The sequence below is a fragment of the Maniola hyperantus genome, chromosome Z, assembly GCF_902806685.2.
Source record: "Maniola hyperantus chromosome Z, iAphHyp1.2, whole genome shotgun sequence".
NCBI classification, from domain to species: Eukaryota; Metazoa; Arthropoda; class Insecta; order Lepidoptera; family Nymphalidae; genus Maniola; species Maniola hyperantus.
In genome coordinates, this window is record NC_048564.1 from 3,152,163 (window position 1) to 3,170,976 (window position 18,814).

Consider the following 18,814-nt stretch of genomic DNA (forward strand, 5'->3'; position numbering starts at 1 on the left):
ATATAAATATAAAAATGAGTCACTAAATGTGTTGCTCAACAAACAGCTGAACCGATTTCGCTAATTCTTTTTTTATAATATTCCTTGAAGTAGGTACGAGGATGGTTCTTACGGAGAGAAAAATTTAAAAACTTTGAATCGACTGTTAGGCGGAACGAAGTTCGCCAGAGCAGCTAGTATTACTATAAACTAGAGTACATACATACACTCCTACACACTACATACTAATAATACACAAATATACATAAATATATATACTTATATACATATCTCTGTAATATACTACATAATGCTGTTAGCCAATACTGAATGAAAATACATATAGTTCGTACGCGACAGGTCGAGATAGCAATCAGGGTATGGTGCGGGGGGCGTCCCGCACACTCGCACGTCACTCGCGCTATCCCGTACCGCACCGGGTTAGCGCGGGGGCTGTGCGGGTGTAGGGGGGGTCCCCACCTCGATTGCCATCTTGCCCTGTCGCGCACTGTACATACATATATATAAAGTGCTGTGGTCTTATAACGGAGGGCAGGGACAACAGCCTAGAGCTTTAGAGCCTCAATAACTCAACCGGTATAGGAGTGGACTGAAAACCGAAAGGTCGACGGTTCAAACCCCGCCCGTTGCACTATTGTCGTACCTACTCCTACTCCTAGCACAAGCCTGACGCTTAATTGGAGAGGAAAGGGGAATATTAGTCATTTAATATGGCTAATATTCTTTAAACAAAATAATAATAATAACTTCAGAATTCATAATTTCTAGAATTGTCACTGGTTTGGCCTGATTAGAAAACCTATAAGGTACTTCCTGTTGACCTAGAATCATGAAATTTGGCAAGTAGGTAGGTCTTATAGCACAAGTGAGGGAAAAAAATACGAAAATCGTGAATTTGTGGTTACATCACAAGAAAAAAATTAAAATGTGTTCATAAACAAAATATTGGTATTTTCAACTTTCCGAGTAAGATTACTATAACAAGTGGGTAATGTATATTCTAAAACGGATTTTTATTTACTTTTGTGCATAATAGTTTTTGATTTATCGTGCAAAATGTCAAAAAAAAACGACTGTGGTACGGAACCCTCGGTGCGCAAGTCTGACTCGCACTTGGCCGGTTTTTGTTGACTGTTTGAGTGTCTGAACTTTAGAATAAGAAGTTCGAACGGCGGAAGACTTAACCACAAGGCTATCACGAATCTGTCTATAATATAGACTCTATATCATCATCATGATCAACCCATCGCCGCCCGGCTCACTACAGAGCACGGGTCTCCTCTCATTTGTATGTATGTTGTATGGGTTTTAAAATGTTCTAATAGCTAAAGAGCTGGGAACAAAAATTATACCAGAAGTTAAATATACTTATGTCCTAATTAGGATGATGACTATCATCATCATCATGATCAACCCATCGCCGGCTCACTACCGAGCACGGCTCTCCTCTCAGAGTGAGAAGGGTTTGCCCATAGTCTACCACGCTGGCCATGTGCGGATTGGTAGGCTTCACTCACCTTTGAGAACATTATGGAGAACTCTCAGGCATGCAGGTTTCCTCACGATGTTTTCCTTCACCGTTAAAGCAAGTGATATTTAATTGCGTATTGCTTAAAACACACATAACTCCGAAAAGTTAGAAGTACGTGCCCGGGATCGAACCCCCGACCTCCGATTAGAAGGCAGACGTCCTAACCACTAGGCTATCACAGCTGTCTATATACAGTCCAATTAATCCACAAAAGCCTGCAATTTTCTTTAACTTGAGCATCAATATTCCACCCTGCCACTCGGCATGCAACCCTGTTATTATATATTAGTATTTATAAACATAAAATATAATTTCTACGTCAAGAGGGAATTTATTTATCGCGCGGAGTTGGACGAGAACGTATAATTTTATTCGTATTAAGAGTGCATATTGCTAAACATTTAATATATTGTTGCGAACTTAAAATATACCTAAGCCATTAAGCATCACGCCTAGGAGTTGAGCTCTTGGATTGATCCTGAATCGACATCTGTCAAATATTAGGTACCTATATGAGCATTAGAGGTGAGATAATATTTGACATATTGTCGTCGATTCAGGATCAAACCGAGAGTTCCCTCACTCTAGGTCAATCTGGCAAAGTGAAATATGCCAATAGGTACACGGCTGCGACGAGCGATAATTTCGTAGAGCTGATATACCTACCTACTACCTCTGCCTCTATTGCTGCTCAGAATGAGACAGGCATAAGCCATACTCCTAAGTCCACTACGCAGGCTAAGTGCTGATTAGCAGACTTCACAGTTCACATATCTTCGAGAAGATAAGATTAGAGAATTCTCAGACTACCAGGTATCCTCATACAGCGCTAAAGCAAGTAATTGTTTAATTAATATTAAGTTTGTTAAACAACGCCATCTGTGTCACGGTAGTGGCTCTACTTCATTAAGAGCTAGGTTGTGACGCCCTCTATGTATTATTTTTATTAAACTTTCTTGTTTTCACTTTGAAAACGCTGAGTTGTTCAATACTGTAAGCATGGGTCTCCTCTCAGAGTAAGAAGGGTTTAATCAAACCATAGTCCGCCACGCTGGCCAAGTGTGGAATGCCATTCTTCATATACCTACCTACCATTGAGAACATTATGGAGAACTCAAAGGCATGCAGGTTTTCTCACGATGTTTTCCTTTGCCGAGCAAGAAGTGATATTTAATTGCTTAAAAGGCACGTATCTACCTACTTGTTATAACTAAGTACGAAAAGTTAGAGGTGCGTGCCTGGGAAGGGAACCCCCGACCCTTCTAATAAGAGGCGAACGTCTTAACCTATCTATACTACATGTTCAGATATTTATTGTCTTGCAATCTTGCAGATTATCAGATTAAATCTTGATAAAAATAAGTTTTAATCGTAAACTAACAAATTCTCTACCTACCTAGGTACCTAGTACCTACCTACCTACTCTACCTATATTCTTATTCTGATAGTAGGTAGGTACTTAGTATCAATTTTATTGAGTCGAACGCAAACCTGTTATACTTATACCTTTAATGTATGTATGTACCTACTTAAACAAACAAATCTATAATATAAAAATGAATCACCAAATGTGTTGTTCATCGCAAATCTCGAGAACCGCTGAACCGATTTCGCTAATTCTTTTTTTATAATATTTCTTGAAGTACGAGGATGGTTCTTACGTAGAGAAAAATTTAATTCAACCTCCCCTCAATTTTCTAAACTCCACCCGAGCGAAGCCGGGGCGTGTCAGCTAGTTAGGTAGGTATATTTTATTTCCTACTTGTAAAAGTGCTCTACTACATCGAGATTTAAATATCGCAACGGACAACGTCATAGATTAATACACTTTCAGATGTATTAGTTTATGCCTAATCTTGATAGTGATTTAGGTGTGACGGGTGACGTGCGGGTGTGCGGGGCGTCCCCCCGCCTCATACCCCGATTGTAATCTCAATCTGTCGCGGACTATAGGTACCTATGTCAAACTTGTAATTTATTAAATTACTAGCTGCCCCGGCGAACTTCGTACCGCCTAACAGTCGATTCTTTTCAGGCAATTTTTAAAATTTTTCTCTCCGTAATAACCATCCTCGTACTTCAAGGAATATTATAAAAAAAGAATTAGCAAAATCGGTTCAGCTGTTCTCGAGATTTGCGATCAGCAACACATTCGGCGATTCATTTTTATATAATATAGAGATTCGGGATTCATGGTTTTACGTCTTTTTGTTCGTATAATACTGTTAAGTATACCCGGCATGTGCTACTACGCCAAAAAAACTCTAAAACCATCTTCACATTATTGCCTTTCTAATAAGAAGACTGGTTTGGGACACATCGGTTGAACGATTTCAAAGTCTTTAACAGGCATAGGTAGAAACATTTTTTGTGTTTTATGTAAACCTAGAGATTATACGAAAAACAACACAAACTTCATGGCAGAAGAACTAGGCTTTTATTGTGAAAAAATTCAAACATTTTTGTTCTGCGTTAAGTTAAATAAGTACGTGTAGGTATAATTGGTTCACTATTATCTTATTTAAATAAAACATGTAGGATTAAATTAACAGGCCAAAATTATTAACTTAGCCTACTAGCTGATGCCCAAAACTAAGCGCTCGCGTGGAATTAGGTTTTTTAAAAATCCCTTGGGAACTCTTTGATTTTCAGGGATAAAAAGTAGCCTATTTCACTCCTCTTTATCTATACCCATGCAAAAAATCACGTCAATCCGTTGCACCGTTGCGTCGTAATTGAAGGACAAACCAACAAACAAACACACTTTCGCATTTATAATAAGGGTACTGATGAAAGCTTATGAATATGGAGGGTCTGCCTTAATAATCTATGCCACATCGATCTTGTCGGTCGGTGCAGGCGCAGGCCTACCTGGGAAGGCGGCGCGGCGGCGACGGCGCCGCGTCCCTTTCGCTCAAGGCTACTTGCTCACGCACGCAACTTTAGGCCTAAACGACACCGCGCACGCACGCCCACCGCGGAATTTCCCTTGCACTATCATCTACTTTTTTGAATCGCGCCGGACAATCGAGTTGCAATAAACTTATACACCTCTGTCTACGCTTATACACGTAACCATTCCATTCGCTCTACACTCAAATATTCCTTTTAAAAATAGGTTACACTGTTATCATATAAAAATTCGCTTATTAATAAAAACAGAGCTTTGGAAAAAGTTCGCAATGCAACAAAAGTTCAAGAAAAACAACTTGACACATAACATAAACAAATGGCTGTCAATGTCAAAGCCTCGTGTGAAACGCGCGGGCCCTGCGCGGGCGCACACAGTATTGTGATCATGAAAATGAGACTCACCTGTCCCGTGATGGGGTGGAAGGGTCCTTTTTGGCACTGAAAGCAGTTTGGGCACCGATATTATAAGCCGCGAAGGCGCGCAAGGGTTTACTCGGAAGGTATAGGATACTGGAATAAACGGGTCGGGCGTCGACGCAGGTGGCAGCGCGACGCCAGCGCCGCGGCGCGCGACGGAGACCCTGCGTAACTGGACCCCCTCGCCCCACCCTTGCGAACATCCTTGCGCTGCCCGGCGCGGGTGCTCCGAAGCCTGGCCGGGCGTTATGTTTATATTTTTAGCATTATGAACAGGATCTTTGCAGGACCTAACTCGCTTTTACCCGTCTTCACGATGAGGACTTTGTACTAGGTGTACAATATTTTTAGGGTTCCGTACCTCAAAAGGAAAAACGGAACCCTTATAGGATCACTTTGTTGTCTGTCTGTCTGTCAAGAAACCTACAGGGTACTTCCCGTTGACCTAGAATCATGAAATTTAGCAGGTAGGTAGATCTTATAGCTGACATTTGGGGAATAATCTGAAAACCGTGAATTTAGGGTTAGATCTAATCATGAACTAATAATTAGTAATAAGTAAGATAACTATATCAAGTGGGGTATCATATGAAAGGTCTTCACCTGTGCATTTTAAAACAGATTTTTATTTATTTTTATGCATCATAGTTTTTGAATTATCGTGCAAAATGTCGAAAAAATACGACTGTAGTACGGAACCCTCATTGCGCGAGCCTGACTCGCACTTGGCCGGTTTTTTATCTAACCTAACTAAAGTATGAAATAGTAGGAAACACTAAGTATATATTATAACTAGCTTATGCTTGCGACTTCGTACGCGTGGACTACACAAATTTCAAACCCTTATTAACCACCTTAAGGGTTAAATTTTTAAAATTCCTTTCTTAGCTGATTTCTACGTCATAATAGCTATCTGCACGCCAAATTTCAGCCCGATCCGTCCAGTAGTTTGAGCTGTGCGTTGATAGATCAGTCAGTCAGTCAAGTTTTCCTTTTATGACTTTGAAAATTGAAAACACTAATAATTTATTAGTTCATGACCACAATTTAATGTTTTTTGTGCGATGTAACCACAAATTCACGGTTTTCAGATTTTCCCCAAATGTCTGCTATAGGACGTCTACCTGCCAAATTTCATGATTCTAGGTCAACGGGAAGTACCCCGTAGGTTTCTCGATAGACAGACAGACAGACAACAAAGTGATCCTATAAGGGTTCCGTTTTTCCTTTTGAGGTACGGAACCCTAAAAATAAGTTAGCCTGTTTGCATCTACAGTTACCACCGTGAGACCGCTGACTCCCATACTTTGCGTAGGTACATGACACCAATCTGTTTTTGCTTCTATACGCAATTCGAAGCTACCATAGTTCGGAGCACTGAAATGTACGTATCATACAAGTACGCTGGAAAAGGTGTTCCATACAAAGTTATTTTTTGTGCCGATTTTATGCACCCCATCTAGCGTAGGAATTAAAATTAACACTGTGTGAAATGGTCTTCATGTTGAGACTATGTTGATATAGGATGTCTCCTCACTGATATTTAGTTCCAGGTACGCTCCCATGCACGGTAGGTATATATATACCTAGAACACACAATCCAGTTGGGTAGGTCCAGTTTCGAGAAAGAGGTCAGCCGCCGAATCCAACTAGATGGTGGTAGACTATGGCTAAAACCCTTCTCATTCTAAGAAGAGACCCGTGCTCTGTAGTGAGCCGGTTATGGGTTGATCATTAATGATGATGAACTAGATTTAAATCTTAAGAGATGAAATCTTAGTAGGTACCTCCCTTGTCTTTTAGTCGAGTCGTACGCGGAAAGCCATGGGAAAATCCACATCATTACTTCCCCAAGAATTTCCCAAGAAAATTATGGGATAGGCAATGGAAAAAGTTACGACTTTCAGCAATAAGAAAAACAACAAAGAACCAACTAATCACAGATTTTTTATTATTACTAAATAAAATCAACAAAATCGATTAAAGATTTAGCACGCTCACGGCTTACTAAACATAATTTGCATTCATTAACTAGCTATTATAATACCTATATCAGAATTTACCTAATATAATAGTATTATAACAATATTATGTTTCTGAAAAAGCGAACCAGTCACGTACCCAATGTCTACTATCCGTAAAAACAAGACATAGGTAAATGGACTAAGAGCTAGCGCGTGCCAGACCTTCGTTATTTTATAAAAGCTGAGAGTTTCTCTGCGTATTGTCCCCAACACTGGGAGGAACGATCAGCGACTATGAAGTTTGGATCATGGTGGCTTTGGGAGATAACAGAAAATAAAGGTGTAAAAAAATCTTACGCCAAAGTACCTATAGTCTATTTTTTTAGACACCTTTAAACTTTTGCACTTTAAGGGCGTCTGGCGGGGGGTTGCCACGATACTCAGAATCCGGCAATGCATGACGTGACTTCTAATAGGTACTTACCATTTCGACTAAAATATGAAAAAAATAGACTTTACACCTTTTACCTGTTATCTCACAAAGCCACCGTGATCCAAACTTCATAGTCGCTGATCGTTCCTCCCTGTGTTGGGGCAATCAGAGAAACTTTTATAAAATAACGAAAGTCTGGCACGCGCTGGCTCTCTCTCTATTAGATACTAGTTAATTACTAAACAGACTCTAATTTAGACATTGGGTTATGGGTGCATTAACTGGTTCGCTTTTGTAAGGCGACTATACGTAACGCCCGCCGTGAATAAATGTCTATCATAGAAACACCATATTCTAATCTTCATTCAAAGGGCAAGCCCGTGCTCGTCATAAGTGACGAATATCTTCTCGATAGCCGTCACATAGGCGGCAGTCCGCAAGTCTAGACCCAGTTCGTGCTGAAGGGCTGCACGTTTTACGTCCTGCAAGATAAACCATATTATTTTAAGCTAACTACTTATCTAACCTATACTTAGCGTTATTGTTTGTTATAAGTACTACCTAAACACAATCCAATACCAATAACTACATATTTGTCTCGTTTTGTATTTTTAGTGATTTAGAATTTTTCAAACCCGCAATGTATAGCGTGCAAAATTCGGGTCAATGCCCCGCCAACGACGCGGCATTGACTCCGAGTGACATACTTTCGCAACGTTCGTTGACCTTTAGCGTCAGTCAGATGTTTTATTTGCAATATATCGTAAACTTTTACAGAATTATAGGATTTTGTTATATTTTTTCGCGTTCTTTTTGTGGTATTATATCAGTAATCATCAGTAATATCACAATATGTCTTCATTTTGGTTCTGGTTACACCCTGTATATGTTGATACCATGGACTACGTGGTTGATACTAAATAATGCATATTACCTATTAAGTATTATTAGAGATTGAGACAATATTTCATCACAATGTTAATCATGGAATTAAGAGCCGAGTAAGTATAAAAACCAGTCAAGTGTGACACTGCTTGTAAGGACTTCCACACGCCACGGACTTGCGCCGCCTGAATAAAGCGGCTCTCTGCGACTCACTTGATGTCGTCCGTCCACCTAGTGGGGGCTCTTCCAACTCTGCGCTTTCCGGTGCGAGGTCGCCATTACACTTCTTGGGACCCCAACATCTATATCAGTTTTTCGAACTATGTGTCCTGTTCATTGGCACTTCAGTTTCGCAACTCTGGTTCTCAAGCAAATCTCCTTATTTCTGATTTGATCACGTAGGGAAACTACAAGCATATAGTTCTCTCCATCGCCCGCTGAGTGACTCTAAAGTTTCTTATGAGGTCCATAGTTAGCGACCATATCTCGGATCCATTTATATTCATGTCAAGTAGTAGGTAGGTATAGCTCACTGACCCGACAAGCATTCTGCATACTGTACTCCAAGCCAGAGTTAACGATAAGCTTCTCATCAGCGCCCGACATGAGCGATTCGAAGGTTGGTGTTGGCGCGATCTTGGCATTTATGTTGGACTTCTTCAATGACTGCTCCACCGAATCTGTTTAAAATAGAATAGAATAGATTTTTATTAAAGTAAACTTTTACAGAGTAGTAGAGGCGATGGCTGTTGGAGCCGGAAAGTCCTTGAGCGGAGACCGCGTTTATAAGCAAGCGTAGTGTGGGACGCCCTCCAGCACGATGAACCGACGATATAAAGAGGCTGGCGGGAAGTGGCTGGTTGAGGAAAGCTGAGGAAAGAGCGCCACCACACCCGTGTGGTGGCGCTCTTTACGGAAGGCCTATGTCCAGCAGTGGACGTCCACAGGCCATGTCCAAGAAAAAAGGAATCCTTACAGGCTCACTTCGTTGTCTCTCTGTCGTGTCTGTCAAGAAACCTATAGGGTACATCCCGTTGACCTAGAATCATAAAATTTGGCAGGTAGGTAGGCCTTATAGCACACGTAAGGTGAAAATCCGAAAACCGTGAATTTGAGGTTACATCACATTAAAAAAAAAATTGACAGCAATGATCGCGAGATTTACGCCTGTCGCAAGCCTGTTGCGAGATACGTAATCACCCCGCCATGCTCAGTAGTGAGCCGGCGATGAGTTGATTATAATGACGTACCCAGCAAAGCATTGTTGGAATCCCTCCAAAACTTGATGTTCAATTTGCCAAAGCTGACATGGTTTAGATTCTTCAGGAACTCAAAGTATGAGACGCAAACGCCGCCCGCATTGGTCAAGAGGTCCGGTAAGACGAGAATTTTCTTTTCACGCAGGATCAGGTCCGCTGCAGGCGTGGTTGGACCGTTTGCGCCCTCCGCTATAATCTAGTGGACAATCACATTTTAAGACTCAAGAAGAACGCGCGACGGCACTTGCACGACAGAACCTCACACTCAATGCGCGCGTATCTACCTTCGCATTTACGATACAGTTCACGACAGTTAGGGAAATTCTAACAAAACGTCGAGGCTTCTATACTGGCAGGCGTCAAATGTTAGTACATTAGACGTAGGTAGATCACGTAGACAAATTCTAAGTTTATCGCTCGCTATCTTACTCTGAGTTTTCTTGCCAGTTTGTGTTCTGAGTTTTCTTGCCAGTGACTTTCCCTACAATTAGGCTATCGCTCACGCTCGTGCCGACGCCACGTAGCGTGGGAAAAGGTCAGAAAGAAGAAAATTTATAAGATCTATACTCACCACACTATCAAAGTCGTAGGTATAACCATATAGTTGACTCCGCTCAAAATTACATTTGATATAATATTATGTCACACTCTTGCTGATACAATAATTGTGAAATGCTGACAATAAACCCCTATCGAATTACTCGCGAGGCTAGTTTGATATCACATTGTAACTCCAGGAAATTCAAAGCCTATACTAGATCTAACAAGACTGCCAAGTATCTGATTACATAATGAAACTGGAGATCTGTCGTCTACTGAGGTCTCCCACTGCCAAACATGCAGGAAAAGCCAGCCACCAAGCAAGCAATACGCACCACCACCACGCAGCACCATACTGCAAATCCCCCAAATCACACACGACCGTTGTGGAGGCGAAACGTTTTTTTGGTTCTTTGTATAGTCAAGTTGCCAGCCTGAGAGTTCTCCTTAATGTTCTCAAAGGTGTGTGAAGTCTACCAATCCGCACATGGCCAGCGTGGTAGACTATGCCCAAAACCATTCTCACTCTGAGAGGAGACCCGTGCTCTGTACTGAGCTGGCGATGATCATGATGATGATGATGATAGCCACGTTGTGGTTATTATCTTTGCGATCATTAGCCCACTATGCAGTCAATGAAAAAAAAATTAAGGTTGCATACGAGTAATTGCGTCTACAATTTTTTTTTTTTTTTTTTCAATGGGAATCGACTTGGTTCAATTACATTCAATTCGATTAGAGCCTCGATAGCTCAACGGAGGAGCGGGTTGAAACCGAAAGCTCGCCGGTTCAAATCCCACCCGTTGCACTATTGGCGTACTCCTAAGTGTTGTGTGTTGTGAGTACACAAGCTTTACGCTTAATTGGAGGGGAAAGGGGAATATTAGTCAGCAATTTGGCTAATATTCTTTTCTTTTTAAATACCTTGCAATTGAGCTTGGACGCGTTATGCTGAGTCAGCAACTTCTCCATGGCAGCCGCCACGAAAATGTCACACTTCTCAAACAACAACTCGGGACCGCATTCGGTCGCACCGGAGAAGCCCTTAGCACTGCCTCTGTTCTTCCTCTTGTACTCCTGGAGGTCCTATCAACAAGCTATTCTTAAGATGAAGAGTTTCCGATTTTATTCAGTTGTGTTAATATTCGTCTTTATCAGTCTTTCTAGCTGTTTACGTTTTAGGTAAAACAGTTTTGTAGCTGTTACACATTTTTAATTAATAAACATATATACGGTGAAATTTTAGTGGTTGTCTTCCCGGCTAACACTGGCTAAATTACTGCTTATATTCAACTTTTGTTTTATAAGTCTATGATAAGTATTAATAAGAATAATGTAATTAGCTATTGTTAAATTAGTATTTGAATTGACACAACTGGCTAGAGCGGGGCAACTCTCTTGACCAATAAGAAACGGTGGCTCTTTCGACCAATCAGAGACGTTTACGACGAAAGGGTAATTAAGTAATAAGTGGGGAAATTCTATAAAAGGAAAGCCGTCCCGCTCCGCAGTTGATTTTTGTGCGAAACGTTGTGAAGTGTAAAACTGCAGGCTGAGATATGTGAGTATAAAGTGGCCACAATATAATATTATGAGTAAGTTATCTTTTATTTCACTACTATTAATTAATAATATAAGATTATCTATCATTGGATCACAAAATGTAGGAGTTTGTTGACGCAGTCATGAGATAGCGTCAACATATTGCAGAATTCTATATAAGTTATCAGAAATAATAACTGACGGGATAGAATTGATTTCAGCTATTCGCTCAGACAGAAATAATTAGACTAATTCTTGCACTATAGGCCCGTACGAGTTTTATTTCGTCGAAAACGTAATTCGATTAACGGCATTCCGAACCAGTGCGTGCGCCCTAGGCTCTAGCCTTATTAGCCTGTGGGTAAATCAGGCCCTGCGTCTGGTAGCAAAATAAAGACGCATGCGTACCTTCGTATTGATACCATCAGGATTCTTCAGGTTACAGTCACCCTCGAGCACTCCGAAAACCTTAACCCCATGCTCCTGAAGGTACATTGCGGTGTGGCTACCCACGTTTCCAAAGCCTTGAATTATAGCGGTTTTGTCCTGAAAAAACATTCGTATAGTTAGCTAGGTTACGAATCATCAACATCAACCGATATACTCGTAGGTACGTCCACTGCTGGACATAGGTCACTTGTAGGGATCTTGCGCCGCCTGCATCCAGCGGCTCCCTGAGACTCGTCTGATGTCATCCGTCCACCTAGTGGGGGGGTCTTCCAACACGTCTTCCGGTGCAAGGTCGCCATTCCAGAATCCTGGGACCCTAACCTCTATTTGATCATCGTCATCATCATCATCATCTTCTTCTTCATCATCAACCGATAGACGTCCACTGCTCGATATAGCTTATAGGGACTTCCACACGCCACGGTCTTGAGCCGCTTGCATCCAGCGGCTCCCTGCGACTCGTCTGATGTCATCCGTCCACCTAGTAGGGGAAGATTCCGGTGCAAGGTCGCCATTCCAGCACCTTGGGACCCCAAAGTCTATTGAATACGAATATTATCTATCATTATTATAACAATTTATTAACTACAATATCTTGTGGATAACTGAAAGCGGTTTCGGGTACACTTAAAACATTTCGTACGAGTAGATTGGATGTCGACCACACAACTTCACAAGGATACTATAAGGCTCACAGTTTCTCGCTGTTCTGTGGTATAAGTCCCGCAAATTGCTAAGGCGCGTGGCCACCATTTTAGTGACGTTACCAAACTAAAGTTTCGAGCTGATGGTATATTTTTATTTCGGCTGACGTCAAAGTAACGTCATTTCGATTTTAATGAGACATGGTTCCCAGCTTAATAGCAATTTGCGGGACTTATAGAATCTAACCTTAAAGCCAGGTTGGAGATCAATCAGTTTCATATAATGTTCGTCATGAATGAACGTGGAGGTGGTCAGAAAGACGCCGCGGCCCGTCGCCTCTACTCGTCCGTGGACTCCGCCTCCGTTGATTGGCTTCCCCGTCACACACGCCAAGGCGTTCAGATCCCTGTGCCCTGTAATCACAAGTAATTCGCAGTCATGATCATCATCATGATCAACCCATCACGGATCTCCTCTCAGAGTGAGAGAGGTTTTGGCCATAGTCTACCACGCTGGCCATGTGCGGATAGGTAGACTTCACACACCTTTGAGAACATTATGGAGAACTCCCAGGCATGCAGGTTTCGTCACGATGTTTTCCTTCACTGTTAAAGCAAGTGATATTTAATTAATTAAAACGCACATAACTTCGAAAAGTTAGAGGTGCGTGCCCGGGATCGAACCCCCGACCTTTGATTAGAAGGCGGACGTCCTAACCTCTAGGCTATCACAGCATTCTTAATTCTCAGTACTAGGTATAAATGTTATATATTCCTGTGATTTTTTGTATAGCAGTAGTTTATGGGGCTACAAGAGATTAATTATTTAAAAAAAGTCATTATTTTTTATTGATTTTTCCCATAATTTTTTAACATAAAAATAGAGTAATTTCTGCTGGAAAATATTTTTTTAGTTGCAAAAATTGAAAAATATTTGTCGTTTACGCATTGTGACGTCCTTATTCGCTTTCCTTACAGCGTGGCGTGACGTAAATAATAAATTAAAAATGTTAAAAATAAATAAAAATCATGATTTCTTTTAAATTGAATTCTAGCCCCATAAACTACTACTATACAAAAATCACATAATTTTATTACCACAGTCTTAGGGCCGGTATCCACCTAAGCGGAGCGGAGAGGAGATGTGAACAGTAAGCGAACCCGATTTTTAAAAAATGCCGTGGCAATTTTTCACGTCATATATTTTGAAACTGATTGATCGATTGAACGCATCTCCTCTCCTCTCTGCTTAGGTAGATACCGGGCCTAAGACCCTCTTTTAGGCCCGTCGCGCTAGGCGCCCGCCTTAGTCACTACACTATGGACGCAAACGGCGATTTCATATGTTAGATATTTCGCTCCCGCCATCGCAACCGCGCTAGGCTCGCAGTGTGGACGAACACTAAGAAGCACAGAAAGAAAAAAGAAAATTCACCTAATGTTTTTATGTATGTGTCAACTATCCAGGACATTTCCCTCCCGGAGGTATTCATATCTGGAGCCGGCACATCTATTCCTGCGCCTAGAATTATAATAATTTGTCAATAATTAGTTGGTATGTCACATAACATCAAGTTGTAGGGTTTATTTATTTACTAGATGATGCCCGCGACTTCGTCCGCGTGGATTTAGGTTTTTAAAATCCCGTGGGAACTCTCTGATTTTTTGGGGTAAAAGTAGCCTATGTCCTTCCCCGGGATGCAAGCTATCTCTGATGCTCTGTACCAAATTTCGTCAAAATCGGTTGAACGGGTGGGCCGTGAAAAGTAAGCAGACAGACAGACATACTTTCGCATTTATAATATTGGTATGGATTCAGATACAAGTTAGCCCTAGACTGCAATCTCATCTGGTGGTAAATGATGATGCAGTTTAAGATGAAAGCGGGAAAACCTGGAAGGGGTATGTCAGTTTTTTTAATAAGCCCATGCCCCTTTTCTACACAGCATCGTACTGGAACGCTAAATCGCTTAGCGGCACGACTTTGCCGGTAGGCATACCTATTCAATAATCCATATTAAATAATCATTAATCTTATATACTATGTAGTGTATTTTATTTTATTGAAAACATTACAATAAAACTAGCCTTATCTTATTACTATACAAATATAGCTTATCTATTAGCATGTCAGACAGTGCTTTTTAGGGTTCCGTACCTCAAAAGGAAAAACGGAAACCTTACAGGATCACTTTTTAGTCTGTCTGTCTGTAGGTCTGTCAAGAAACCTACAGGGTACTTCCCGTTGACCTAGAATCGTGAAATTTGGCAGGTAGGTAGGTCTTATAGCAGACATTCGGGGAAAAATCTGAATACTGTGAATTTGTGGTTACATCATACAAAAAAAAAAATTGTAGTCATGAACTATTAATTAGTATTTTCAATTTTCGAAGTAAGATAACTATATATCACTATATCAAGTGGGGTATCATTATTTATTTTTATGCATCATAGTTTTTGAATTATCGTGCAAAATGTCGAAAAAATAAGACTGTAGTACGGAACCCTCGTTGCGCAAAGTCTGACTCGCCCTTGGCCGGTTTTTTAAATCTTGCCAGGGATCTTTCCCTTTCCTTTTATGGAGTCTGGCCAAGACCCTATTCTGCTGAGTGTTGCAACATTTAAATTTTCTTTTATTATAAAATGTTAAGTATAGGTACCAATGTAATTCTTTTTTGCAAGCTCCAAGGTGTAACGTCGGGTGATTCTCTGTAGTTCCGCTACGGTGTACTTTTTTGGATCAATAGCGACCCCTTTAATCAAAAAAATTAATTAAATATTAACATAAATGTACTTAACATGATAATATGTTAATATTTAAATTCGAATAAGTATACCTACTTAACTGACTTAACTGACTAACAGCCGCACTCTAAGTAGCTTAATGACTAAGCGACTCTGAGTGCGGCTGTTAATCATGTATCTACTAAATGAATTTAGTATTGATACCTACATAATATATTAAGTACTTGGTAGTTTGAACCACCTCGATAAAAGGTGGAGTCTTCAAAACAGCTGTTCTATTTGGCGGCTATTTTAAATAGTTTGGACGTACGAAAACATTCACTCAGTTACTGTTACTGTTAGCTACTCTCCAGTCGCTCCTAAAGAAGTTTCAAGTACCTACTTCATAAAAATAATCAAACCTAAAAACTGTTCATCATCATCATCATCAAGCGATAGACGTCCACAGCTGGACATAGGTCCCTTGTAGGGATTTCCATACGCCACGGTCTTGCGCCGCCACCATCCAGCGGGTCCCTGAGACTCGTCTGATGTCGCCCGTCCACTTAGTGGGGGGTCTTCCAAACTAATGCAATAACCACCTCCTTTGGATCCTCCAAATGGTATGTTGCTGCAAGCGCACTTGTATGTCATCAGTGCAGCGAGAGCCTTCACTTCTTCTATATCAATTGCATCCGAGAATCTTATACCTGTACGGAAACAATTTTAAGATTTTGTCTCTGCTGTTAGGACAATTTATTCTTATAGGGTATTTAACGACTTTGAAAAGTGTCTTAATTTGATTCTAAAGTGATACAGTTCCTGCATTTCACGAAGGCGATTGGCTCATGGCTGTGTTTAAGTCGTATCGGTATAAGTAAGGTAAGTACACCAAATGTGTGCGTTTGCGAGCGCTTGCTCGCGACTGATTGGTCCGACATGCACGCACACTTACGCAATCGCGTATCCAACGTAAACACAAGTAAAGTCTACTCGCCTTCGTGAATTGCAAGAACTGTAATAAACTACTTACTAAAAATATTACAAAAATTTTATTCGATCGATAAGTGCAATAAAAATATATTTAAATTTTGCATGTCTCGCCTCGAAAACACTAGGTACCTGCCATCTTTCTAGAAACTTTCATATTTTATGAAATAACGAAGGTCTGGCACGCGTTGGCTCTTAATCCAAACCAAAGGGGGTGCGATGGCGATTTCTAGTTCCTACCGTGTTGGAGTTTGTGATTGCTTGATCAGTCGGCACTTTCGCCCACTACGCTGCTTTTCGCTGTAGGTAGTTGTTTGCTGGCTCAGACTAAGAATCAAGTAGACTTGGCATCAAAATAATACTACCTTGCTAGAGCAAGCTGGGTGTATAAAAAATCTCTGAAGAGTGATACAGACAAAAACACAGTTTTTTGTCTTTGTCATACTTAGTTCAGCTTTTTTTGTTGGGCACATTTGTTATCTGTGCCCAACAAACCTCTGTGATAGTAATTTATTGCGAATATTACGAGTTTTTATTTAGTTTTCTGTTTTAAATTTAGTATTGAAGGTGCGTAGAAGCCATTTATGGTGCTTTGCTGTGTGATCGCCAGTAAAAATTGTAGTGAACGCAAATTATGAAACGCAAACTAGCTGATGCCCGCGACTTGGTCCGCGTGGATTTACGTTTTTCAAAATCCCGCGGGAACTCTTTGATTTTCCGGTATAAAAAGTAGCCTATGTGTTAATCCAGGGTATAATCTATCTTCATTCCAAATTTCAGCCAAATCCGTCCAGTTGTTATTGCGGGAAGGAGTAACAAACATATACACACACACACATACAAATGTTCGCCTTTGTAACATTTGAAACATAACCTTTCATACGTAAGTATGATTTCTTTTGTTGTTTTGTCCCTTTCGGGTATACGCGTCTGACAAGTCTCCTTGATTCTTAGTCTGAGTTTGCTGGTCACTGTACTCAGTTGCTACCTCCTTTGCAAGGAAGCCGATGCACGCTGTGCTGCGAGCGATAGCAGTGCACAATCTCGTAGTCGCCGTTCTTGCGCTGCAAGGGGAACTCGAACTGGAGCGAGCTGTTGCAGGATCCCATAACCTGCGGTGTAACCAATAAGTGACAACTAGCAATATACAGCCCGTCGGAAATATCTACGCACCTTGCTGGAATGCGCTTCCCTCGTGCTTGGTTTTCGCCTATCCAGTACTTACCCAAGCGCTTCCCCTCGTGCTTCCGCGCAGCTCGCCCGTTTTCGCCTATCCAGTACCCAAAGAGTATATAAGCACAACGTTCTACCAGTACCCTTGCCAACACAAGCACGTTGCATGACGTCATTAATCCAGGAGGTTCTCAGATATTTCCGACGGGTTGCAGTTACATGTGCCCGGCAGGAAATATTGTACATCGATCTTTAGAAAGAGATAGCGGTTTCGTAGATCGTTCTCTGTCGTTGAGACCAACAAAACGTCACATTGGTATGAGTGATGACAGAGACAATGCTCTACAAAACCGCTATCTCTTTCTAAAGGTCGATGTACAGTATTTCGTGCCTGCTACCGTACGTTGTATCATCACCATCATCATCATCATCATCATCATCAACCGATAGACATCCATTGCTGGACACAGGTCTCCTGTAGGGACTTTCACGGTCCACATACCTAATACTTCTTATCCCAGATATTTTAAGAGTTCCCACGGAATTTGAAAATCCATGCAGACAAAGCCGCGGGCATCATTTAGTAACCCATATAAAAAAGAAGCCCTAAGTATATCTGTAACCATGGCAGCAGACCTTCAAGACTCTTAATGGTGCAAAGCTTAGGGTAGGTAAATGTCGTGGATAGGTATCCGTGTTTATGTGTTTTTACTTAAGTACACGCGCTCTATCTTCCTACGGTTATACTTACTTACTCTAAGATGCAAACACTCACGGTAGTTTAAACGCTAAAATACAGACTTAGATAAAGTGACCTTTAATATGCCAGCAACTCTTTGCTTCCTCTTCTTATCAGAAAAATGGGCATGCCTCTGTAGATAATCGAACAGCGAAGGCTCTGCGACTTGGACTGCGGAGTGGTAAAAGTACTCCACCATCCGGAAAAAACTCGGGTCCGGGTCCATAACCACGCCCTTTATATGTGTTGGTATCTCATAGTACCGTACAAATACTTTACTGGATTCGATAACATATTTTCTTTGGCATAAACGCCCCGTTTTCGTAAGAGTCTTATTTATAAACATTTTTGCTAGCCTAAAATAGGTATACAAGCCTATATTATACCTTTTTCAAATTATAATGATCACCACGGTTATTCCCGTAAAAATCTGTTTATATCACGGCCCAGCGCGGTTGTTTGACAGCTACAATGTCACGATCGCAATCATCTCTGATTGGTTCATGCTCGCTCACTATTGGCCGCAATGACATTGTAGCTGTAATCAAGTGTCAGATGAGTGTCAGCGCAATTTGCTAAAACGTAGTAATTATTGGCGATTTGCTATCGT

General features: G+C 41.0%; 1 protein-coding gene across 1 annotated transcript; it reads right to left on the reverse strand.

Moving 5' to 3' along the window:
- Positions 1-7,601: 7,601 nt before the first annotated feature.
- LOC117995394 (glutamate dehydrogenase, mitochondrial-like) lies at positions 7,602-18,492 on the reverse strand. The gene is made up of 11 exons (XM_034983408.2): positions 18,281-18,492; positions 17,281-17,404; positions 15,905-16,012; positions 15,239-15,331; positions 14,014-14,100; positions 12,826-12,992; positions 11,893-12,030; positions 10,867-11,028; positions 9,394-9,598; positions 8,681-8,823; positions 7,602-7,740 (listed from the first exon to the last, which is right to left on the reverse strand). The coding sequence occupies exons 1-11, from the start codon at positions 18,428-18,430 to the stop codon at positions 7,624-7,626; spliced, it is 1,494 nt and encodes a 497-aa protein (XP_034839299.1). The 5' UTR covers positions 18,431-18,492; the 3' UTR covers positions 7,602-7,623.
- Positions 18,493-18,814: the final 322 nt, after the last annotated feature.